Genomic DNA, 23480 nt, shown 5'->3' with positions numbered 1-23480 from the left:
CTATTTGGCAAAATCAGATATGGAGTATTGAGCTCATTGATATCAACACTACTTTCTGTGAATTAACATCCCTTTCTAGCTATAATTGTGCTATTCCCCAAGCATATACAAAGTACTCCATACACAGTTCAGCCATGAGAATGACCTTCAGAAGCTTCTGAAAATCATTCACGCAGTACTTAACAATACCACATTAAATAGTTATTTAAGAAAACTAGAGCTCATCTGATCCAGGGCCTTCGTCGTGCTGGTAAGAGGGCATTCAGCCAACTTCCTAGAATCCTGAATGATAGTGGGCGATAACCGATCTTCTCCAACCCTTTATATCTTTGTATCTCGTGCTCCCCTAAACCGCTACTTGCGTGAATGAAAGCCTGCATCTATTCTAGGAATGCAGAGTATAGAGAAGTGCATATGTACTCCATACAGAGTATGTCCTGTGGTCGCTATTCAAATAATGACGTACCGGTGGATTTCTGGAGGCCATTTACCATCACGTGATATAACTTTCAGCTGGGCTCTAAACGACCAGGAGCTGGCGCGAGCAAGAGGTGGGAAACAACAATCTCACCGGTCTTTTGTTATTGCTCTTCTCAAACCCAGGATTATCAGGGAACTTTATATCAGGATTGGCATTTGATTCTACTTTGTGCAAGGGAGTTGAATAGAAATCGCCGGACATGGACGTTGTCGCCTCGGTCTCCGGATACATATCCAAGATGGTGTCCGCAGGCGACTCATCAACGCCCGGTTCCTCTGCTGCTAAAATGAAGATATTATTGCTTGATAGTGAGACCGTGGGAGGCATGACCTTCTATCCCTTATGACTTGGTCTAATCGATACACTAGGTACACATTGTATCCAGCGCCACGACCCAATCCGCCCTCCTTAACAATGAAGTCTATTTGATCGATCGCCTTGACAATCAGTCGCGGGAGAAGATGCGACATCTCAAATGCTTATGCTTTGTCAGACCGTCTCCGGACTCGATCCAGTATCTTATTGATGAATTGCGAGAGCCAAAGTACAGCGAGTACTATATCTACTTCAGCAACATCGTTCGCAAGTCCTCTCTCGAAAGACTTGCGGAGGCAGACGACCACGAGGTTGTAAAAGCGGTCCAAGAATATTTTGCAGATTTTTTGGTGATCAACCCGGATCTCTGCTCTTTGAATATCGGCTTCCCGAAGCAGAGGATATGGAGCCATACCCCTGACATGTGGAATTCAGATGCGCTGCAAAGAACAACAGAGGGCGTGATCGCGCTATTGTTGTCGCTTAAGCTGAAGCCTCTGCTTCGATATGAGAAGAATAGCTTAATTGCCAAAAAGCTTGCTACAGAAATTCGATACCAGCTCACCCAGGAAGAGCAACTCTTTAATTTCAGAAAGTCCGACACACCTCCAATCCTACTTGTATTAGATCGCAGAGACGACCCCATCACACCTCTTTTGAACCAATGGACATATCAAGCGATGGTACATGAACTGCTCGGTATTAATAACGGGAGGGTCGACTTAAGCGAGGTCCCAGATATTCGTCCAGAACTCAAGGAAATTGTTGTGTCTCAAGACCAAGACCCATTTTTCAAGAAGAATATGTACCTAAACTTTGGTGACCTTGGTGGAAGCATCAAAGATTATGTTGAGCAATATCAGTCGAAAACGAAAAACAATATGAGTATTGAGTCTATTGCCGACATGAAGCGCTTCGTCGAAGAATACCCGGAATTCCGGAAGTTGTCTGGGAATGTTAGCAAGCATGTCACACTTGTTGGAGAGCTGAGCAGGAAAGTCGGAGAACATAATCTGCTTGATGTCAGCGAATTGGAACAAAGTCTTGCATGCAATGATAATCATTCCAATGATCTCAAGGTTGGCAGTGACAGTATCCTTCTACTATACATCCTCGTGCAGGTATTAATTGTCTCCTCAGGCTCTCCAAAGACTCATCCAATCTCCGTCAGTTACAGTAGATAATAAGCTGCGTTTAGTCGCCCTCTATGCCATCCGATATGAGAAGCAGCCATCGAATGCTTTACCGGTACTCATTGATCTGCTCACTGCCGCCGGAGACGTCCCTCCTCACAGGATCAATATTATTCCAAAACTTCTAGCATATCACCACTCGCTTCAAGCTCCTCCGGTTGCGGGAGGATTTTCAGATCTATTCGAATCCGCTTCCTTCTTGACTGGGGCTCGTGATCGCTTCAAGGGCCTGAAAGGCGTCGAGAATGTATATACGCAGCATTCTCCGCGGTTGGAAGCCACTCTACAAAACCTCATTAAAGGACGGCTGAAAGAGCTGCAGTATCCCTTCCTTGAAGGTGGCGGCCACACTCGGGACAAGCCACAGGACATTGTCATCTTCATGGTCGGTGGAACAACCTATGAAGAGGCCAAGATGGTAGCCCAAGTGAATGCGAGCACACCCGGTGTTCGAGTCGTCCTCGCCGGGACATGCATTCACAACAGTACGACATTCTTAGAAGAGGTTGACGATGCCGTAGGGAATTGGCCGGAGCCGGCTCCTGCCACGGCAGCGGGGAGGTTACGAAGAGAAGTGAACCGATAGTTACCCTCAAGCTAAGGTTGCCAATGGGCTTTTTAGGCTATTAGGATTTCTCGGTGCATGCATGCGTTACTTTTTCCAGGGAGTTTTATGTCAATATTTGTATGACCGGGATCGTTAGAGACGAGGATATCATGAAATATACTTGCTGTTACTTATTGACAAGGAACAGCGGTGCTGTTGCATCTGAAACGTAGTTAAAAGTGCCCTGATATTCCACGTTGTTTTCCAGCACCTCCATAGTTTGTCCTCCACACATGAATTCATTGTGGGACCGAGAGCACTGTGCGGGGACCATTCTCTGCGAGCGCCTGAACTTCAACACGCCTCAATCTCAACCTTTAATCCGATCAAAATCGGAAAGCTTTCATCCCAGGTATCACAGCTATTTTTATCTATGGAAAATCATTCACAGGAGCCCAAACCCGCACCGTCTCCGCAAACTTCGCGGGATGCAGCGCTTCGACTTCCGCCAACAACCAACCCTCCGGGGCCACAGAACCCACCAAAACAGTTGGTCTGGCTGGTAGGTCGGCCCACCTTCGCTACGTAGTTCTTATAGCGATGTGCTCAATTCAATCCTAAATTATAGATATTCGGCGCAACGGGCCACATGGGCCGTTCCCTCGTGAAATCCGCCCTCGCTCACAATGACCTCGTCGCAGCGGTCGGCCGCACCTTTGAGAACTCGCCCGCCTACATGGCGCGTCTGCAGACCGAGAACAGAAACTGCCTTGGCCTGCTATGCGACGTTCGCGCTCGAGAGACCGTACAAGCCGCCATTGACCAGACAATCGCCCACTTCGGCCGGATCGACGTAATCGCCAACTGCTCTGGGTACGGCGTCATTGGGGCGTGTGAAGACCAGGAGGAATATGACATACGAAATCAATTTGAAACCAATTTCATGGGCACATTGAACATTGTGCAGTGCTCGTTGCCGCATTTTCGAGAGCGCAGGGCCGGGCGGTATTTGATATTTAGTTCGACGTCTGGTGCACTGGGCGTGCCTGGCTTGGGACCATACTGTGCGTCGAAATATGCTGTGGAAGGGCTAATCGAAAGTATGCTGTATGAGATTGATTGTTTCAATATTAAGGGCACATTGGTGGAACCGGGACATATTCGTCGCGATGACTTTGATAATTTACCTGGCATCCCCGTTCCGGAGACCTATTTGACTTCGCCGTTGCCTGCGTTTGGACACTTCTTGGTTAAGCCCGCCAGTGCTCCGTATAGTGGACCCACAGTACCGGCGTCTCATGCTAGAAGAATGATACAGTGGTTGGGCGATAAGCAACCTACGAGTGCGGTGAAGGCCGCAGAGTTAGTTTGGCAGTTGGGCCATTGTTCTTATCCACCGTTGAGATTACTATTGGGAACATACGCGGTGGAAAGTATTAGAGACCGACTGAAATGCATTACAGAGGAGATTGAGGATTGGAAACATCTGAGCTTTCCGTCAAGTGAATCACAGCCAGCCGGAGTGTCACAAGGAACTGAGAACAATGGGGAATCGGGCACCCAGAGTCTGGAGCCGAATATACAGAACATAGAGAACCAACCAGGTCCATCAGATGCCATCATGACGGAGTGAACAAGCGATTTCCCCGAAAATGTAATATATTTCCGGAAGTGGGATGCGAATGTCCTCCTCATCCACCTTGGCTTCACCACACACAAACAATCAAACTCAATGCGTGGTTTGGTCATTACGCGGGTCCAGAATTATTGGTGGCTGCACTTCCGCGACGCCGAGTGAACCAATCGGGAGTCTTTCTCTTAAACGTCTTCCCATGAGCAGCCCGCAGATACAACGAGAAAAGCTTGTCGGCAAAGTCATCTAGCGACTCATATTCCACTCCCAATCGGACCGCTGCCGCGATCCCAGTGATGCAAGCAGCCTCATGCATGTTCTAGCTGGCGTCAGAATCAGGCTCTCACCAAGTCATTGATAAAACAGGAAGCTTACGGCGAAAGTCCAAGCGCCTGCATATATGGTGTTGTTTTTCCCGTTGATATATCTCAAGTAAGGAAGCACCCTGATGTAATGCTTCCAACCCTGAGATGGCTGGTGTATCCACCTTCTTTCCAGCACCGCTTTATCGTCTATTTGGTCAATGGTCCAGATACCTTTCAGGTTTTCGCCCAGAAATCGACTTTGAAACACATGGCGTTCAAGTGGAATCGGCGGCGTGCCGGAGCCAGGTTCCGGGAGGAACTGATACTGGAAATTCGAATAGTCGAATGCCAGTTCGTTCTTACCTGGTCTTGAGTGATAGGAGAATGTACAATATGACGGACGGAAGCCGGATTGGATGCCGGCCTCCCCCTTTGCAAATTTGATTTGTTCCTCCTGCTCCTTTGTGCGAGGCTTTGCACAGAGCTCCTCTTTGAACCGGGGTTCATACCTATTCTCAAAGTAATTATGGTCACAATGTGTTATTGTGATGTCGTCGTAATATTTTACGCCACCAAGTATCCATTTTTCTCTCCATGTGGCTGTTTCTCCGAGAATCCGCTTCGCCTCGTCTCCGGGGACACATAGGACTAGCTTGTCGAACTCTTCTGTCATGCTTCGATCATGAAAGCTGCCTTCTGTTACCCGAGCGTCCTCGTCCATTTGTCGAGTTTCCACGATAATCCCACGCTCATTCCGTTGGATAATCTTGACTGCCTGTGTATTAAGGCGAATGGTGACGCCCTTCGCCCGAAGCCCGGAGGCCCAGTCCATATAGAAACGGGTCATATTCGGGAATGCGAACATTGGCGGACGTGCGGGCATGAACCCAACAGGGTCGTAGTCCCAGATTTTCATTTCCGGATCTTCAAACAACCGTACAAGAATACCACATGGGACATCTTCCGCCTCGTTTCCGATTCCCATCAGCAGGGACGTTATTGGATAGACGATCCTGTAACCGAACTCTCTACTGAGACCGAAGAGCCAAAGAAATCTTTTCAGGGGGACTATCCAGAGTGGAAAAGGAAAATGGCGGACTGCTCTCAAAGCCCTCCCAAATTTCTCGATTTCGTGCTGGTGCCTTTGCAGGAGAGGGGTCGGGAACATATTCGTCCAGAATCCATCTTTCCCCTTTCCAAAGGAAAGCTGTATCCGCACCTCCTTAGGTTCATAGCCATACTCTCGAAAAAACTTATAGCTGTGCCGAAACATGCGAGTTCCTCCTTGCGCGCCTGTGTTTGCCCAGTCCGCTCCGAATTTCTCTCCGTCCACTGCTAAGGACATTGCCAGTCCGCCAGGTATTGAATTCTTTTCCAAAACGGTGACATCGAACCTTTCGGGCCTTTTTGCGAGCGTCGCGGCACATGCCTAGATAAACACGGTTATTGAAGTTTCCTTTGTAGCTTAAAGATGCGCATATCTCTCTTCACGACTGTATACTAGACGAAGGGCCCACTAATTCATACCATTCCTGCCGCTCCGGCACCGATTATCAAAACTCTCTGCTTACGGTGTTCAGGATTCGTGTTCCAGCCCATTGTCGCAGCACTGCAAATTAGGACGCATCACCTGTTGGTCCGGATGAAGGCGGATTTCGCATCCAATTTAGCGAGTTCGGGGGCGTTGTCGGGGGACGTTCAATTTAGAATGCAATCGAAAAGGCCGGCAGCTGCGTCGGGCCGACGGTTTGTCAGTTCTTCGGCAATCTTTGCGCTTTTTCACGTTACATCCGATTTTAATTTTTTAATCCTTTGCCGTTTACATCGCTTTCGCCCTGCTCGGGCGTGAACTGCTAACCAAGAATGACGTTATTGATCGCCGTTTGACTTTACGTCCTTGGTTAGTCATTCCTGAGAAGCTTTCTCTTGCCATATGACTCGAGAGTTAATTGAGGACCGTGGAATCGTGTCAGATTTGACCTCCGGACTGTGATATCGTGGCGATAGAACCTTTTTGGAGGATTTGAGGAACATTCGAGGTCCCGCCAGCGCTTCGATTAAGTTATTGAAAGAAACTGGGAATGATTTCTAAACGATGCGGTATCTAATCAACATCACAATGCATAGATAATACGAATACTGACGCTGTCTGGGGATTTAAAGGTTGATGGGGGCGCTGCGAAGGCGGATATGGTGTTGTTGTTCCGTGCTTGAACCCACCAGGTGGCCGATAACTAGCTAACTCCTGCCCGACCACCATAGTTAGAAATATAGCTGAAATATACCTGGGGTCTAGAGGCTTCAGACTAACCAGCCCCGGAATCCAAGACGAGATGGTATCCGGTTGAGGTTGTAATACTAATTAGGAGACTAGACAAGCGTAAAGTAGAAAATAAGCTTTGATTTATTGATTCTCATGTTGTAAGGTTTTTTGTTTTCTGTCCGGAAAACACCCATCAAAGTCCGATATGGTGTAGAGGTAACATCGCTGTCTCTCAAGGAAGGTCACAGCAGCCCCGGGTTCGATTCCCGGTGTCGGAACATCAAAATTATTCCATTTTTTATTTTTTTTTTGGCTCTCGTATATACATATATATATATATATATATAAGCAGACAACAATGATAGACAGTGCTCCAAAGCATCACAACTCTCAGCTGCCTTCACCAGCCTTGTCAAACCCTGCTTCATCTGAGAACAAGCATCATGCTCGACCTGGTCAACACCATGAAATCCCATTTGAGGGCTTGCCATCCAAGGCAGCATGCTGTGGAGAGCAGACAAGGGCCTTGACAGTTAGTGCATCTAATACACTGACCGCCACGCCCAGCATTGCCTCAAGCAGGGACACCAGTACTGATTGTGAAGATCACATCTCTGTCCTCCCTGGTCTGAACTGGCAACCACAACATAAAAGAAAGCAACTGAGATCAAACTCTCCCCCCCCCCCCCCCCCCCCCCCCCCCACCATGTACTTTACTCTCAAGTGAATACAGAATCCAACTAGTGTGATCAGCCACCTTCTGTTGCTGTGGTAATCCCAGTCCACTGATCAGCCAGCTTGATGACAGGAACTTCCAGGGACTCCCTTGTGCAACCATCACACTGTTTTTACCAAGCCAGTGCAAGTTGCAATAGCAAAGAAGACCAGCCAACAGACAGCTTCACTGGAAACCATTCTCTGCTCACTAGAAAAGCTGCTGCTGATGGCGGGGAACATCTGCAGAAAAGATGTTGGCAGAACCTAATCTCAAAGACTGCTCAGAACACCTCAGTTTCCACCAGCTGTCACTCTAAAGGCTCTATAGCTATACTTGAGGCCCCATCTGGAATTGACTTTCTCACTAGTCCTGGTGAGGCACAGGAGATTTTCGGCCACAGCATCATCTGTATTCAACCACATGGCCAGCAGCATGCATATTTCCTTACATTTCTTCCAGATGCCATTGATCATCTGCCATCCCACATCCAACCCCAGTCAGCCCCTGACCAGCCATTATTCACCAAACATGCTACCCACACCTCATCAAAAGCATGTGCAGTCAAGAAAGGAAATGTGCAGTTAGCCCATTGCCAGACCCAGAATCAGAGAGTCAGCCCCAAAACTCAGAATAATCATTCAACGCGCCACAAGAATTCTAGGAAAGGGAAGCCATGGTTACCAGAGGAAGAGGAAGTCTTGATGGAGTTAAGAAGGAATTGGGGGCTTCCTTGGTCAACAGTGACCAGATTGTTCTTGGATCAATATCAGGGAAGAAGTCAAGGTTCTATTCAGGTATATTGGAGCACAAATCACAAGAGGCTACTATAATGGCTTCCCGCACACTGTTCTCTTCCCTCGTGTACCATTTTCTGACGTCAGTCGGAAACCAGGATGCTCGTGGGGATAAAAGATTGATTGACTGTGGGCAGGCAAGCATCCATGCATTGACATCAAGCAAATTCTCTGTAGCTCGTCAATGACAGCCAAGATGATCCTCAGGACGGGACTCCTGGGTTGGTTCCGGGCAACTAAAATACTCATAGCGTAGACAAGTGATCATTGTCATACAGAAGCTAAGGAGGGTCAGGAAAGGCCCGACAAGTACATAGACATAGAACAGATAGAGAGACTACATCATGCGCGACACAGTACAGAACTCACTACGCGGCAGCTTGGGGTTGTTCAGGTTATGAATTTTGCTGATCACACACTCTTTCTGCCTTGGGCATAAGGGTCCCTGCGGCCAGAGCAAACAGGGAAGCACTTCAGGGAAGAGATGCATTACTTCCTGAAAGCGAGGGGTGGGGATCTCTCTACTGAGAGCTACACTAAATGCCTGCCGCGAGTGCGGCTGGAAAAGACCATAAGTGAGTCAATCAATCAATCAATCAATCTGATTGGCTGCGGAAGCTGACCCACAAATCAGCACCGCAGTCGCGCTCACTGCGGTGGAAATCCAATTCATTGGCCCTGTTGAGTATCACGGTCGCTAAACCTTACGGCAGGGATTGGGAACGGATATATATGAGGCATCCCACACATGTAGAAGACAACTCTTCAGTCAATAATAAGAATCAATCTTACTATCACTTATCTCAACAAAGATCCACTTGGCCCAGAAGATGCTCACTGGGCAATGTCCACGCCCATTGGGCGCGGCACAGCAATCACCCAGGCGGTTTGAAAATCGTAAATTGGGTCAAAATTTTGAAACAACCCAAGTTAAGACGGCAGACGCCAGTTGATGGAATTGGGTAAAATTCAGCTGAGACGCTCCGCCAACAACATCAAGTAAAACAAACTACCCTTTCAACCTACTCATGCATCTGTTAGCCGCAGATTTCAAGACCCAATGTCAATTTTGAGCACTCTTGGCTCATTTAAGGTGAAGAAATGGATGCTTCATCAGTTCCGCCGCTGTCTTTCGCTCCTCTGGGATCCACGAAAGCATTGTCTTTACAAACGACAGGAAATTTTCTCTGTCACTCTCTTCAAGAGAGGGAATGGTGTCTGCAAGTGTTCGATCGGGAATCAAGTCATCATGCAAAAACTTGCCTGTTATGACTAGTTAGTTGGGTGATTGGCTCGCATATGTCATGCAGGATCCTCAAATACCATCTTTACTAAAAAAAGGGCCACCGAAATATTGTTCAGAATCCTCACAGACATTCCCATCATCCTTCCTTACCGGCTCAGGAAATTTGTAGCCCACTGTTGAGTAGGTCCTTGCGATTAGTCCAGGGGGAGGAGGACCGAGCAGGGCAATCATTTCGGCGAGATGGGCTTTAGCATCATAATGGCCTTGTTTATTGTAAACCTGGTGGAAAAGCTCTTGTCCCTGCATGATATCCCAAATCTGGACTGATGTTAGTTACATAATGAATCCAATTTCGGAACCATATCGCGCACGAGAATACCCAGGTTCCAAATATCCGCGCTTGTTCTCCACCCACAACCAAGAATAACCTCCGGTGCGCGGTAGTGGTCTGGCTGGATAGGGTAAATACCACAGTCATCGCAATCGAGTCTTGTGGCTAGCCCAAAGTCAACAATTTTCGGTATTATATTGTTGATCTTCCTCAGTGGCCCGAAGTCATTGTGACAGCGATAAACTGGTCGGCCTGTGGAGTCGATTTTATAATGCATTGGTTGATCAAACTGAGAGTTCATGAAATCACCAAGCACAGCTGAATCCTCAAACGTAACCATGATATTCTCAAGTTTCAAATCTAAAGTTATAATGTTAGCCAATTGTTATCCAAATAAGCCAATTCCGCCAGAATACAGACCAGTGTGGACAACTCTACATCCCTCATGAAGATAATCGAGGCCTGCCAGAAGAAAGAGTATGTACGTCTTGACAATTGGAAGGGGGATCCTCCCATCTTTAAAACGCCTCTGGAAAAGCCATATTGGCTCTCTCATGGGCTCGTACGCAAGACATAAATGTGCTCCTTCTGGGCTGCTGACCTCAAACCAATCTAAGGATGTTCGAAAAAGTGGATAGCCACGATGGGATGGATCTGTCCCAGAAATATGCGCTTCAATTTCAAGTTCATCCTTGGCAGAACTCTTGTTGGTGTTGGTTATCTTCAGTGCTACAACACTTTCAGGTTCTGATTCGCCACTATATAGCTCATTAGCAACGGGCAGCGGCTATTATAGTGGACAATGATACCCCCGCATATCACGGGCAAGCCATACAGTCGAGGACACTCCCCAGCCAACCTTTACAAGGATTTGATACCGATTGGCTAGTACCTCCCCAGGACTTGCCGGGTAGAATTTCTTGGAATTATAGCCTGGACAGATCTCTTCATCAACAGGTTCATCTTGATGTAAAAGAGGTCCTGGAAGAGGGGGCGGAAGAGGTTTCCTGCGAAATGAGGAAAACAAGCGCGCCATCGTACTTCTTACTGATCTTGCTGCAGGTTGCATTTCAGTGTGGTCGCTCGTCAAATAGAGGTGGAGCCAAACATAACAACGTCTAGGTCAGAAAAGCGAAGAGGCGGTTGAAGAGGCCGAACTGGAACTCTGGGGGTTAAATAGCCAGGCCCATTTGAAGTGAAGCCATTTTCGGCTCCCTCATACAGCTTCTGGTTGGAGGGACGGTGCTGAAAGACCGACGCTGGAAGTCGATGAAACGCCCACGATCGTGGGGCGCTGAGGGCGAGTTTGACTGGTGCGTCGTGGCAGCGAGGATGGGAGCGTTGTGGAAGGGCAAAGTCACGTGTTACGAAATGACGGCCGAAAATGGCGTCGAATGCGGCCGAAAATGGCATACATTTGGTAAGTCAAAATTGTCAGTTAGAAGAACAAAAAAAAAAAGACAACAAGGAAGAGAAAGAAAGCCCTTCAGTTCATGGCGATTCCGACACCGGGAATCGAACCCGGGGCTGCTGTGACCTTCTTGAGAGACAGCGATGTTACCTCTACACCATATCGGATATTGACGGCAAACGAAAATGTTTGCTCCCACTAGCCTTTTATTTTCTTTTTCATGTCGAAAGCATAGGTATTCTGGGCTAAGAAGTGGAGACACGCTAAACGCAACTACGTCATTTTGTCTCCATGGATATTGACCTGCGGAGAGCATCACCATCGCGATTGATATTTCTATAGCTGCACAGCCGTGGCTGCATAAGCAGGAGAGCGGCGAACAATAATGTCTTCAGACTCAGAATACGCTTCTGGCTCTGAGACGGAGTCCGCGCCTTGCTTCGACCCAGAATCGCAGCCGTACTACCGGCAGATCCTCAAGTTCCTACCATCCGAGTTTCTCAAGTACAACGAAGAAAAGCATTCTATCAGCTCCAAGGCTCAGTGGTTTCGGCCCCACGCGTCCCGGTTGTCGATAAGCACTCGCTAGTCGTCCATATCGACGGCGCTTGTCGCAACAATGGGAAGCCGAATGCCCGCGCAGCGTATGGCATATATTTCGGTGTCGGAGTCAGAGTTAGAGTATTCCGTGACAGTATCAGGCCCGGCATCATCACTGTACCCTTGCGCACCGATGTCCAAGGCCTCAGGTTTAGGAATGCCATTGTCACCGTCATCGTTATCCTGTTGCACGTTTGAGGGAAGCGCAAATAGTGCCAACTGCTTCTGATGCTTCGCAAGGTGTCGGCGGAATTGCAGGTAAAGAGCGAGCTCCTGTTGCACAGGGAACACTGTACCATACTATCGGGACTCCATTGTCTTTCCTGCATTTTTATCAAAGCAGTCAATTGACTAGGTTGAGACGTATTTTTATAACTCTGCCGAAGTTGCTCCCGGAACGCTGATTCTGATGTAAAAGCTTTATGACTGCATTCGATACATTCCCAATTGCGCATATGCACCTGTTTTCATGCTCAAACCACTCATTCCGGTGCGCAAATAACCGATCAGGGGTTGCGCAGTCTTCAAACGTACATACATATGGATGGAGATCCCTGTATACATGTTCCCTATACTTCCATTAGTGCCTTACTCCAATTCCACTTTGGTATCAACTTACCGCCAAGAATGATGGTCACGGGCGGCAACTATCATAAAACATAGAGGGCACTCGGATGGCTTGCCATTCTTCGCTTCTTCAGGTAGTGGCGATGGACGCAGTTTGACTGGATTAACAGATGTTGCAGTGGAAGCAAAGGAGCTCGCAGTTTCTGAGCAAGCATCGTCTGGAAATTACTCAAGTCAATCCCTTCCACGTTAGGAAGACCAAACGCAGCTGTACTTTGCTGAGCAATCTCAGTCGAGTCTTGTTCGGCATCATGGTCGGGATGCATGCCATGGGATAACTTCTTGTGGTGTGATTCGCGATACTTCAAATACTGACGGCGCCGAGAGATGGCTCTTCCCAGCCGGGAGGCTAGAAACTGGCTAGCATCCGGAAATTTTTCACGGACATGCATGGTGTCATATGTTTCGTAGAAAGAGGTGTCGTTATCGACGGAGCTCATGATCCGATCGTGGGGAAGCGGGGTTGCGTATGGCCATGGAAAGCCGCAGTAGACATGTCACAATCTCTACCACGCTAGACATTAATTGTTTTAGCTTCGTAGATGCTTCTGGTTCCTGTTTAGTCGAGGAACACGTCGACTGTGTGTCTGCAATGTCGTCCTCATCTAGCGAATCACCATCATCATCTGACGAAAGGCAGTCCCATGGGACCTTATCGCCACGGACAATTGCGGTCACTATTATTTGGAGTGAGCCAGGTGTCAACGCAGTAATAGCTATATAACTTCCAAGACCAACTCACTACCTCCTAGCAACTCAAGCAAGTCCCAAGAAGTGATAGCACTCTCTGTCGGACATGTGATGCATCTCGTAGCCTGTAGTTCAGTTAACTTCGCCCTACCCTATGGGCGGCAATATTGCCAGACCATATCCTGAAGCGGCCCAGTTCGTCTCGAACGTCGGCGAGCTGGACCTGATCTTGGAATGGACTCGGCTCCAAATCAGCGCACAGCAACGAAAAAGACACCAGACAGCGCTGCACATGGAAAGCGATACTCCCGGCACTTGGCGTGCGGGTCGTTGCTGAAGATTCGGTCATATCTGCAGACATGCAGCGAAGAAATTATTTATATCGCGGTGATCAATATCTATAACGCCTGGAGAATGATGGCAGTATCACTTTCATCGACAACGACAGCAAGCAGATACATGTCTCGGCTCCACACATTGCCATATTCACGGCTGGCAACATAACATCACGAAGTTAACGGCACTCGATGGCCGAACCCCGCCAACAAGGCTGGCCATGGATGCATCGCACGCACCCAGTCATGATTGATCTAACTTGATGGCGGGGTTACATGGATTCTTTTTCCGCCACTCGCATTCGTAGCCCCAGTGCTTCGCTGCTCGATTGAGCTTCGAAAGAGACTTTAAAACGCATCCGCTCTTCTCCTCTTTCGAACGTTGGATTACACTAATACCTTGGCCAGGGAGCCATTCAGCTGGCTCTGAGAGGCCAGGCTCCTTTCAAACCTTGCTCCTTTATTTTCAGATATCATCAATACTCCCGTGATGCCCTTGACGGATTCGCCAATGCGATAGGTAGGTAGGCTTTCCTTGCTTTGCCCAGGACTTCAACTGATAATTTGTTGTCAAAAAACGATACTCTCTGGAAGCTGCTTCTCACCTTTATAGCTCCTAATATCACCCGGAGTATTCGGGAAGCCACCCCTTGCAAACATAAAATGTCGGGAATCGAAGTAGCCGGGCTGGTTCTCGGGGCAATACCAATTTTGGTGTCTGCCCTTGAGGCGTTTATCAAGGGTGTTTCCACTATCAAGAAATGGATGAGATACAAAACCGAGCTGAAGAATCTCCTTAGAGCCCTGATCACTGAGTACGACATATTTCGCAATAGCTGTGAAGAGTTGCTAGAAGGCCTCGCGCCAGCATCAAGGATTGCGCAACTTCTTCAGTGTCCTGGTGGAGAAGCTTGGAAAGAACCGCCAATCGAACGAAAGCTCAAGGATCGGTTACAGCGCTCGTACTTACGGATATTTACAGACCGTGGACGATATGAATAACGCGATTGAGGAATTCAAACGTAGATTAAAACTTGGTAAAGACGGACAGGTGCGCTGCGTCAAGCGGAGTGAAGTCTGTGTAATATATGGCTGATGAAGTGGAGCACGCAGATCCAGTTCAACGACACCAACACCTTAAAGACGCAATACAAGATTTTGAAGTTCAGCCTCAGCTGGCCTGCGTACGGTGACTTGATAGAAAGAGTCCGAAAAGACAACTATACACTAAGCCAACTTACAAGGCAAAGCCTAGCTTTGGAGGCGCCACGAGCCTGTAGATGTCGTCGAGCACCGGATTTTAAGACGGTTCGAGATTGCGCTAGGGTTGTCTACAACATTCTCCGCTCGGGATGGAAGTGTAGCTGTGTAGAGTCGCACTGCGTGAATCTCCGTCTGGAAGCTCGAATAGATGCCGTCGATTCCCAGCAAGAAGAATACGAGGCCGCAGCAACGCCGCCGCGTTTTTGAGTTAATTTTTCTTATACCCACGGAAAAAGGGCATCTAAAGCTGCTCCTTGGACATGGGAAGAGGCAGAGGTCTGTTTACCGGTAATCAGGATCATTGTGTCCCTTCAAATGTCACGGCATGCTATAAATCAACAGCCGGAAAGTCCGTCCGATTTCAGGATCAGGCACAAGCAGTAGTACGCAAAGCGCTCGACCAGCCGTCTAACATCGAACCAATTCAGGACCTTTGCAGAGCCATAGGGAAACTTCAGTAACCTCAACGTGACGTCTGTCTTGGTTTCTTGGTAGATGAAATCGATCGACAAAAACATGGAGTATATTTGCTCAAGAATTCGTCCACTGGTCAGCTGGATTGGCCAGTTCTTTCTCTCAGCAAGCTAATATCTTGCGATCCAGGCATTCAACACCGACTTTCGCGCGCAGATCGATTACAGCTAGCTGTTACTCTTGCCTCAAGTATCCTTCAACTGTATCAGACCCCATGGTTGGAGGATGTGTGGCAAAAGGATGAGATTCTCTTCATTCAGCGTACAGATGGGCCTGTGTATGGGCAACCGTTCATCACAAGGCATCTTTCATCTGCAGTATCCAAACAGACGAAACCTAAGCTTGAACCTCACACCCATCCCGTAATTCGCAATCCTGTTCTATTCGCACTCGGTGTGCTTCTCATTGAGCTCTGTCTCAGTAAGCCGCTGGAGCAGCTCCGACTTCCAGAAGAGATGGACAAAGACGGTCACCCAAACCCGTTATCCAACTGGATGACAGCAAACCGACTCGTCGATGAAATTTATATGAAAGGTGGAAGCCGGTATGGGGATGCAGTTCGGCATTGCATCCGCTGCGATTTTGACAGGCGCGACGCCAACCTTGAACGTGAGGACTTCCAACAAGCGGGCTATGATAAAATCGTCTCCCTTTTAGAAAAGGACTTGAAAGATTTCCATGGTTTACGTTGAGATTTGCGGACGTGTCAGAAAAGTACGTGGGCTATGCGGATATGTCGATAGGGGGAAAAAAAGCCAAACCGCGAAGACGTTGTGCTTTAATCTGTGGTCCATAGTTCAGCAGGATGAAGAAGCGGAGGATATAGTCTCGCATGCGTTAAGAAATACTGCCGAAATTTGAGTAAGTAGAGAGAATGTATTTCTCCCTTTGTAGAAACGCCGGTTTTTATGGAGATGCAATCCGACGGTGATGGCCTGCAGGATATCTGCTTTAGAAATTGAAACCTTCCCCACTCTGTCAGAATGAGACCCTGAAAAGTTGCACAGTTCACGATGAGAACTTTCATCAGTTATGAGTTTAATAGGTGTCATATAGTATCCGGTTGCTTCCAACATAAATTCAGTAAGATGCAGGCGAATAAGCCTTGTTCAGACAAATATTCGGCTTTATCCCAATAGCCCCATTTTTGAAGTTATTGGAGCCTATTGATAATGACCGTGAAGTTTCCATTAGTGCAAGGGCAGCACACCCCATCACCACCATCATGATTGCTTACGACTCCATCAACTCCATAACAAACCTACTAAATAGTTCTCGTCGCCGCTGTCGCAATCGCCACAGCTGCAACCCGAGACAGATAGCATTTTTGGTTGAATACAGAGCCAAAGACCATGTAACATGCTTCATTCCCTCTTAGCTGGGTTCAATATCATAATCTAGGAAAGCTTTCTCGTTTGTTAGTCACCCCATCCGCAAAACTACGGCTCTCCAGGGCCTTACTAAGTAGGAGGAGAGACAGTGTCGCCTTGCTCACAAGCTTCATGCCATATCAACTCTTGAAGATCCACTGCAAGCGCATAGTGAACAGTATTGTAAGCCTCCAGATTGCTACAAGATACACACATATACTTTTCGGCAATTGTTCTTGTAGTAAACGTCTTTTGTGGCACCGTACTTGGATGTTGGGGTTAATCCAGAGGAGGAACATCCAAATGTTCCAGGAACTACGGCGTACTCTGTACTCCGTACCTTGATAACTTAGTTATAAATTATAGTTAATTAAGTCCGCTAACTAACTTAGTTATATATCACGTGATCTGCGGTCTCGCGCGGCGAGGATGCCGTGATAACGTCAAGACAATGAAGCGCTGCTGGAACAGTGTATTACCCTGACTACCAGGCGGCGACAAGCTTATATGAAGCTTCCAACCCATAGTCGCTTGTTTACGCGTTTAGCCGTCTATGTTTCGAGATCGCGTCTTGCCCTGAGGTCATATTCATTATACGCCTTGGAGCCATATTCCAGAATGGATGGCTATTATGACGACGAGGAAGCTATCAATGCTGCTTTAGTTGCTTCTTTAAATGATTCCATCAAACCACACTCCAAATCTTTGGCTATGGAGAGGGACGTGGTGGATCTTACTGGTGATCCAGAGGGCAATTCTCCCAATGATGCCGTAGAGGATTCAGTAAGCTCGGTTGACGATCCAGACCTGCGAAGGGCAATTGCGCTATCATTGCAGGATCAAGCTCCCGTACTATCACCACCTCAACGTCACCATGCCAGAGAAGTCCAACGAGAGAATCACGTTATAAGTGAAGACAATAAGGGCTTCAGTCCTTCATCGAAAGAGCACTCCTCCGGGGCTTTCTCTCTTCGTGGGATGGATCGAAAAAAGCAGGAAGAAGAAAGACTTGCGAGGCTGGCAAAGAAGAGAAAAGCGGAGGATGTCTCTTTGGCAGAATCACCGGCAAGACAAGCCAAAGTGATGAAATCTGCGCCAATCGACCTGACTGAAGAATCTAACCAACAGAACCATGCTAAAGCGGTGGCAGCATCAAAGCCACTTGCTTCAAATACACCTGATCCTTCCTTACAGTTTCCCAACGGTGCCATAAAGAAGACGTGGGCCTTCAACTATCCGCGAGAGGACGATATCAAATTTGAAGAGGTAGTCCAGAAAGATGATCTTGAACTTGCAGTTCTGAGCTCATTTCAATGGAATATGGATTGGCTATTTACAAAGTTCAATGTTAAGAAAACTAGATTTCTTCTCGTTATGGGACATAAGTATGAGGAAGAGGTAAGATGCCTACTCACTGGACACTCCCTCATGATATTTCCCTGCTGATGGCATATCACTAGAAACGACAAACACAAAAGGACTTCGCAGATATCCCCAGTATTCGCCTGTGCTTTGTGCCGATGGGTCCACAGGTTAATTGTATGCATTCAAAGCTAATGCTTCTATTTCACCCTAACCATCTACGACTTGTTGTTCCCAGTGCCAACCTGGTGCCGTATGATTGGGGAGAGCAAGGTGGTATTATAGAAAATGTAATTGCTAGGATATCCAGCATTGTCTTTGGTTGTTGGCTCTTGCTAACAACGTGACAGCTTCTATTCCTCATAGATCTCCCTCGAAAAATTCTGGGCTCCCAGGAGAAGACGTCGACGCCTTTCTTTGATGAATTAGTCTACTTTCTAAAGGCATCAGCCTTACACGAAAAAATCATTGCAAAGCTTTCCGAATTTGATTTTGGCAAGACGGCAGGTTTTGCGTTCGTCCACACAATGTGAGCCTCTGCTGTCTCCTTCCCGCTCTTTTTACTAACACCCAACAGAGGCGGCTCCCATACGGGATCAGATTGGGGCAAAACCGGAGTCTGTGGGCTAGGAAAAGCAGTTACAATGCTGGGACTCCAAACGCCCCAACCCCTGAAGTTGGATTATGTTGTAAGCAATGCGGTAATCGATTGAATTGCTTTTGACCACTGATCTATCTACAGACATCGTCTTTGGGCTCATTGAACGATCAATTTATGCGAAGCATGTATCTGGCTGCTCAAGGTGATTGACCACCTGCTCCTTCGCTGGTTTTCAGCTAAGAGCCCTATAATCTGACATGGAGGCTAGGTGATAATGGGCTAAAAGAGCTCACTTTACGCACGTCTAAGACGTTTCCAAGCGATAAATGGGGCGTCACCGTAAAAAAGGCGGACGGCGCAGAATGGAAAGATAGGTTCCTTATTTACTTCCCATCGTTAAAAACGGTGCAGGGGTCCAGGGCCCGTCCATCAGGCGCTGGCACCATTTGCTTCCAATCAAAGTGGTATAACCGGGCGGAATTTCCACGCCATACATTAAGAGATAGCTTGAGCCGCCGACACGGCATTTTGATGCATAGCAAGGTACATCTTAAGTTCTTTGCAGAATTTATAGTTCTTGTTTCCTTGCTAAACGGTACTTCTAGACAATCTTTGTGAGGCCAGACAATGGTAAAATCATTGGTGACGCAAATACAACTGCATATCAGGGCTGGACATACGTCGGAAGTGCGAACTTATCAGAGAGCGCATGGTAAGTCAGCCCTATTTTAGGTTAACCGTCACGTTTCCACTGTCATTTTACTATTCCTAACGACTCTACCATTATTTCAGGGGCCGCCTAGTTATTGACCGTTCAACCACCAAGCCTAAACTCAATTGCAGGAATTGGGAATGCGGTGTCATAATTCCGATTCGAGATGGGAAGCCAAGTACAACTGAAGAGGATGTCAGGCAGAGTAGTGATGATGATATCGATAGAATATTCGGGGGCATTGTACCGGTTCCGATGAAAGTCCCTGCACCTAAGTATGGTCCTGGCAATGGACCGTGGTTTTATCTTGAGGATTTCCAAGTTGAGTAGAGTTATACCCAGCACTGAGATAATATTTGAGTGCTTAATATGGAACTGGACTTGCGCAAGAGCCTCGCCATTGCAGAACGTCTTCCTCACATTTCCTCTCCCTGTCCTCACTCATCCTCGCCATCTACCAGAGCTTGACTCGTTTGTGTCACTGTCTAAATTCATTCACTGTCCCACTCTACTTTGTTGCTCGGCAGAGAACGCCTCTGCTGCTAGGCAAATAAGAGCATTATTATAACACAATTTAGGTCTCCTATATCATCTCTGCCATATTCACCTCATGTACTCTACATAATTACCAAGAAATACGTCCTCAAAGAAGTAGACGGGAGGGCCAGAGAACCCGGATTTGATCCCGATAAATCTCGGGAAGGAATCCAATACTCAAGGGATTACGGTTTGTGTGGGAAATCTTGAAGGAGGCAGTGATTCCTTTAGACATTAGTGTTTTCTGGATCGAGCCGTTGGCGTGTAGCTACAACCAAAAGTATTGTGACTGACGTCTTGGATGAGCGGATCAAGCAAAGTTTCATCATCTATATCAGTAAGAATATGAAGGAAATGACTTGCAAGGAATAGAGACTGAAACCTTCCTTTATCTCGCAAGAATGGAGGAGGTTGACACATAATAGGCTTTCAGGCTGGTAAAAAGCGTCCGGGTTCAACGTTGAGGAGACCAACACGGAGCAGGGAAAGCCCAACAGGAAGCTGGACATCAAGCTCGGCAACGGTATGTGTGCAAAGCGAATCCAAAGCCTGCTAATCAGGGATGACAGGTTGCTTCTGTCCAAAGCACGTAGTGGTCATAGCGAGGTGTAGCTCGAATGTTCTCCGTCCTTTGTTAGCTGAAGTCTGGGTCATGTAGCTAGCGGCATAACGTCAAGTATTGTGACGAACTGCTCTGTTCCTCGCGGCCATATATGCTGTAGATGATACAGTCAATTGATTGTGGCGGTTCCTCCAAGAGCGCTGGTAAGTCACTTCACCACAGCTTCATACGGCCACACGCTCTTCCGTCTGTACGCGTATATCATCCCTCAACAAAAACGGGATTTCAAATTCCGAAAGCCCATTACTCCGGTGAATAGAAGCGGGAGTTCGCGGGTTAACGTCAGGAGAGCCTGCATCCTTTCCTGCTGTTACCCCCCCTCTTTTTCTTTTCTTTTTTTTTTTTTTTTGTATGCCAGCACCTTGGATGAATGCAGAATTCCCCCTCCTTTTAGCCGCGCTACTCATGCTGAAGAATAGGAGATAGCCGATGTGCGGATCGGCGACCACTGGTTGGAATGCGACGCTTTAATTTCCTAGCATCAAGGGTGCAGGCATACCCTTGAACACCATTTCAATGAGTGCTGCGTGAGGGACAGAGTTTGGACAATTGGATTGATATTCCGAAAGTGTTGGGGCATCCGCTCGACAGGGGCTAACCATCAACTGTGCACCAAACTCGCTGGATATTGTTGTCAGCCCTTTTGGCTTTCGTTTGGAGCTGTACACTTTAGAAAGGACTACAGAGCAATGACATCCCCAAAAAATTGAAGATTTGACCTAGGCGAGTAGGATCAATCATATATTCCGTACTCTGGACGCATAAGTACGAACAAGCCCTCTTTGAGAAACGCTGGTGTGCCACGAGGATCCAAGAGATGACTGATCCATTTCGTCATCGACCCGAAAACTACTCTTGATTGCAGTATGGCCCGGCTCGAGGGATAGTCGGGCGCCCTACGGGAGTTCTCCATCGAGCCCAAGAGTAATTATTGTTGCAGCCCCTCCAGACACGCGGAACGTCGATTCTCGCCTGCACCACATTTCAATATGATAGGTCATCCTTGAGGGCTTGCACACATCAGAAATATGACGGTCACGGGAGGATTATTAGGATATTCTCTAATAGGTATGAAACATATCTGTGGACAATATGAAAACATGCCGCTTTTCTCCCGCAGTCCAACTCCAGCCTCCACGGTAGAAGATGCCTTTGAAAGAGACAGGTTGCTGATCTCTTGAGACCAAACAGGGAGGATAGGTCAGATACGTACTCCGTACTGCTCACTTGATTTGATACGCAGGCTCAACTCCGACATGGCGGCCATTTTCATGCTTCCATCAGCTCCACTGTCGTATAGAGTCATCGCAATTGCCCAGGTGAATCAATAGCGAGAGTGGACTCGTCTTTCAAAACCTTGCGAAGCAAATCTGCCGTTGGGGGAGGGAAAATAAAGGAGCAGATCAAATGAAGTCTGTACTCCGCACTCCACATGTACGTGAGAATACGGCCAACAAAGCATATTTAGAGTAAGCTTAATGTTGATTGCTTGGTTCGACGTGCATTCATACATTATGCATACATATGTAGCCGCTCAGGTGGTTTAAGCTTCAATCAATCAGAGTTCAACTTATCCTGTCCACTTCGATTTGTGCATATGCGGAGCCTTGAAAATATGACCTGTCAACCCGATAATTCCTTCAGCTTGCCCTATGCGCACGCACAATAGCATCAGGTTCTGGCCCAAGACATGCTGACGTATTTTATTTGGGACCACTTGGCCCAGACTCTGTACGGAGTCGGAGGCGTGGACGATATTCTCGAGGCGTGCAGCTGGTTCAGTTTCAAAATGCTCCATTGCTCTCTTCTCCTTCATATCCCGCATATCATACTTGTCAATTTTTGAACAGCACGCTGACTGGAGGGGTGGAATGGTGGTTTCATTCCTTGTCTAAAAAATATTGGTGAAAGGACCAATCTTGTGTGACGATACGTACCCGGCCACTTGGTCGCAACGGTGAAATCCAGGTCACTAGCAAGATGTCCGAATAAAGGAAAATCGAAAGAATGGCATGCGTCGGCGGTCGCAAAAGCCAACCGAGATAGTGGCATCCAACAAAAATGACAAAAAAAGAATTCGGAAGATGGAGCAGGAGAACTCGGAACATTTACCAAGCAACCCAAACGCTAGCAAGACAGCGAATCAGCAAGCAAGCACCCCGAATCTTTTTGCTCCTCGCCAAACCCTTCTGGAGAGAATATTATCTCTGCATGTGAATCTCCTGAGGAATCCTTGCACCATCATGGGCTAAAGAAAACGCTCATGCAGGGGCAGAAGTTTGTCTCCCTTGAGACTTTTACGGGGCACAAGGAGAGTAGAACCGGAGTGGACGGAGGACGAAGGACTCATTTTTCCCTCCCTCCAGACGGCAGGATTGGGTGTTTTAGCGTATTCATGGAAAGAAGGGATATTTGTGTGGCTTGGACTCAACCACTGATCAGAAGAGTCAAAGAGCCATGTGTTACACGGCGGAACCCGATTCCGGAGAAATGGTCGCCTGATGATACTTCTCCCCGTTTAGCGTACTCTACACGGTCCTTGCATACCTGGCAGAATTTAATCCAGGACTGAAAGGCCGTAGTGACGATATGGAGTGTGTACTTGCTCTGCATCTGCAGCTCCTGCAGCGTTCATTAGTTTTCCAGGTAATTAGTTTGTAGTTCCCTTCCTCGAGCCTGGAACTGGCTGGAGACGACATCCTGGGATTCAAATGATAGGAGTTCGTCTCTAGCATGAGAAGAATGGACCTCGGGAAAATGGGATAGTCAGCAGCATACGGCACTAGACGGAACGAAGGGCGGGGATCGATATATTTAGATGGTTTCATTCAAGGTGTCTTCCCTGTCGGCAGGGATATAGGGTTAATCGTCTCAAATGTGAAACTCGCCCTTGTCCACCAGCATGCATTCCTGCGAGGCAACTTGTGGAGAGGTCTCGCTGTGGCTCTCTTCACCCATGTTTTATTCCGTACTCCGTACTCCGTACTCAAGAGAGAGTTCGTCTTCCACTGGAGGACATGATCGACATTCGAGTCGCAAAACAAAGTGGA

The 23480-nt window shown here is 47.6% G+C and overlaps 9 protein-coding genes and 2 non-coding genes across 11 annotated transcripts; 7 read left to right on the top strand and 4 right to left on the bottom strand.

Moving 5' to 3' along the window:
• Positions 1-551: 551 nt before the first annotated feature.
• Positions 552-2575, top strand: VPS45 (vacuolar protein sorting-associated protein 45; the record flags this gene model as incomplete). Its single annotated transcript, XM_003071093.2, has 3 exons — positions 552-797; positions 850-1875; positions 1937-2575. Exons 1-3 carry the CDS (start codon positions 681-683, stop codon positions 2573-2575), a joined length of 1782 nt encoding a protein of 593 aa, XP_003071139.1. The 5' UTR covers positions 552-680.
• A 394-nt stretch (positions 2576-2969) lies between these two features.
• Positions 2970-4169, top strand: D8B26_000732 (uncharacterized protein; the record flags this gene model as incomplete). Its single annotated transcript, XM_003071092.1, has 2 exons — positions 2970-3098; positions 3165-4169. The coding sequence occupies 2 exons, from the start codon at positions 2970-2972 to the stop codon at positions 4167-4169; spliced, it is 1134 nt and encodes a 377-aa protein (XP_003071138.1).
• D8B26_000731 (uncharacterized protein) lies at positions 3918-6309 on the bottom strand. Its single transcript, XM_003071091.2, has 3 exons — positions 6002-6309; positions 4545-5903; positions 3918-4488 (listed from the first exon to the last, which is right to left on the bottom strand). The coding sequence occupies exons 1-3, from the start codon at positions 6071-6073 to the stop codon at positions 4285-4287; spliced, it is 1635 nt and encodes a 544-aa protein (XP_003071137.2). The 5' UTR covers positions 6074-6309; the 3' UTR covers positions 3918-4284.
• A 627-nt stretch (positions 6310-6936) lies between these two features.
• On the top strand, positions 6937-7015 carry D8B26_000730. The gene has a single exon. It is a non-coding gene; the product is annotated as a tRNA-Glu (tRNA).
• Positions 7016-9186: 2171 nt separating this feature from the next.
• On the bottom strand, positions 9187-11233 carry D8B26_000729 (uncharacterized protein). Its single transcript, XM_066123320.1, has 5 exons — positions 10636-11233; positions 10247-10584; positions 9867-10186; positions 9573-9813; positions 9187-9512 (listed from the first exon to the last, which is right to left on the bottom strand). Exons 1-5 carry the CDS (start codon positions 10893-10895, stop codon positions 9334-9336), a joined length of 1338 nt encoding a protein of 445 aa, XP_065979394.1. The 5' UTR covers positions 10896-11233; the 3' UTR covers positions 9187-9333.
• Positions 11234-11326: 93 nt separating this feature from the next.
• D8B26_000728 lies at positions 11327-11404 on the bottom strand. Its single transcript has one exon. It is a non-coding gene; the product is annotated as a tRNA-Glu (tRNA).
• Positions 11405-11822: 418 nt separating this feature from the next.
• D8B26_000727 (uncharacterized protein) lies at positions 11823-12904 on the bottom strand (the record flags this gene model as incomplete). The annotated part of the gene is made up of 4 exons (XM_066123319.1): positions 11823-12137; positions 12214-12406; positions 12457-12622; positions 12679-12904. 4 exons carry the CDS (start codon positions 12902-12904, stop codon positions 11823-11825), a joined length of 900 nt encoding a protein of 299 aa, XP_065979393.1.
• Positions 12905-14152: 1248 nt separating this feature from the next.
• Positions 14153-14959, top strand: D8B26_000726 (uncharacterized protein; the record flags this gene model as incomplete). Its single annotated transcript, XM_066123318.1, has 3 exons — positions 14153-14304; positions 14384-14540; positions 14603-14959. The coding sequence occupies 3 exons, from the start codon at positions 14153-14155 to the stop codon at positions 14957-14959; spliced, it is 666 nt and encodes a 221-aa protein (XP_065979392.1).
• A 108-nt stretch (positions 14960-15067) lies between these two features.
• D8B26_000725 (uncharacterized protein) lies at positions 15068-15918 on the top strand (the record flags this gene model as incomplete). Its single annotated transcript, XM_066123317.1, has 3 exons — positions 15068-15101; positions 15248-15301; positions 15356-15918. 3 exons carry the CDS (start codon positions 15068-15070, stop codon positions 15916-15918), a joined length of 651 nt encoding a protein of 216 aa, XP_065979391.1.
• Positions 15919-17124: 1206 nt separating this feature from the next.
• D8B26_000724 (uncharacterized protein) lies at positions 17125-19723 on the top strand. The gene is made up of 8 exons (XM_066123316.1): positions 17125-17994; positions 18057-18248; positions 18309-18487; positions 18536-18647; positions 18701-18761; positions 18828-19102; positions 19165-19271; positions 19352-19723. Exons 1-8 carry the CDS (start codon positions 17215-17217, stop codon positions 19599-19601), a joined length of 1956 nt encoding a protein of 651 aa, XP_065979390.1. The 5' UTR covers positions 17125-17214; the 3' UTR covers positions 19602-19723.
• Positions 19724-22693: 2970 nt separating this feature from the next.
• D8B26_000723 (uncharacterized protein) lies at positions 22694-23002 on the top strand (the record flags this gene model as incomplete). The annotated part of the gene is made up of 1 exon (XM_066123315.1): positions 22694-23002. The coding sequence occupies one exon, from the start codon at positions 22694-22696 to the stop codon at positions 23000-23002; it is 309 nt and encodes a 102-aa protein (XP_065979389.1).
• Positions 23003-23480: the final 478 nt, after the last annotated feature.

The sequence above is a fragment of the Coccidioides posadasii genome, chromosome 1, assembly GCF_018416015.2.
Source record: "Coccidioides posadasii str. Silveira chromosome 1, complete sequence".
NCBI lineage: Eukaryota > Fungi > Ascomycota > Eurotiomycetes > Onygenales > Onygenaceae > Coccidioides > Coccidioides posadasii.
This window is presented reverse-complemented; position numbering and strand designations above follow the sequence as displayed.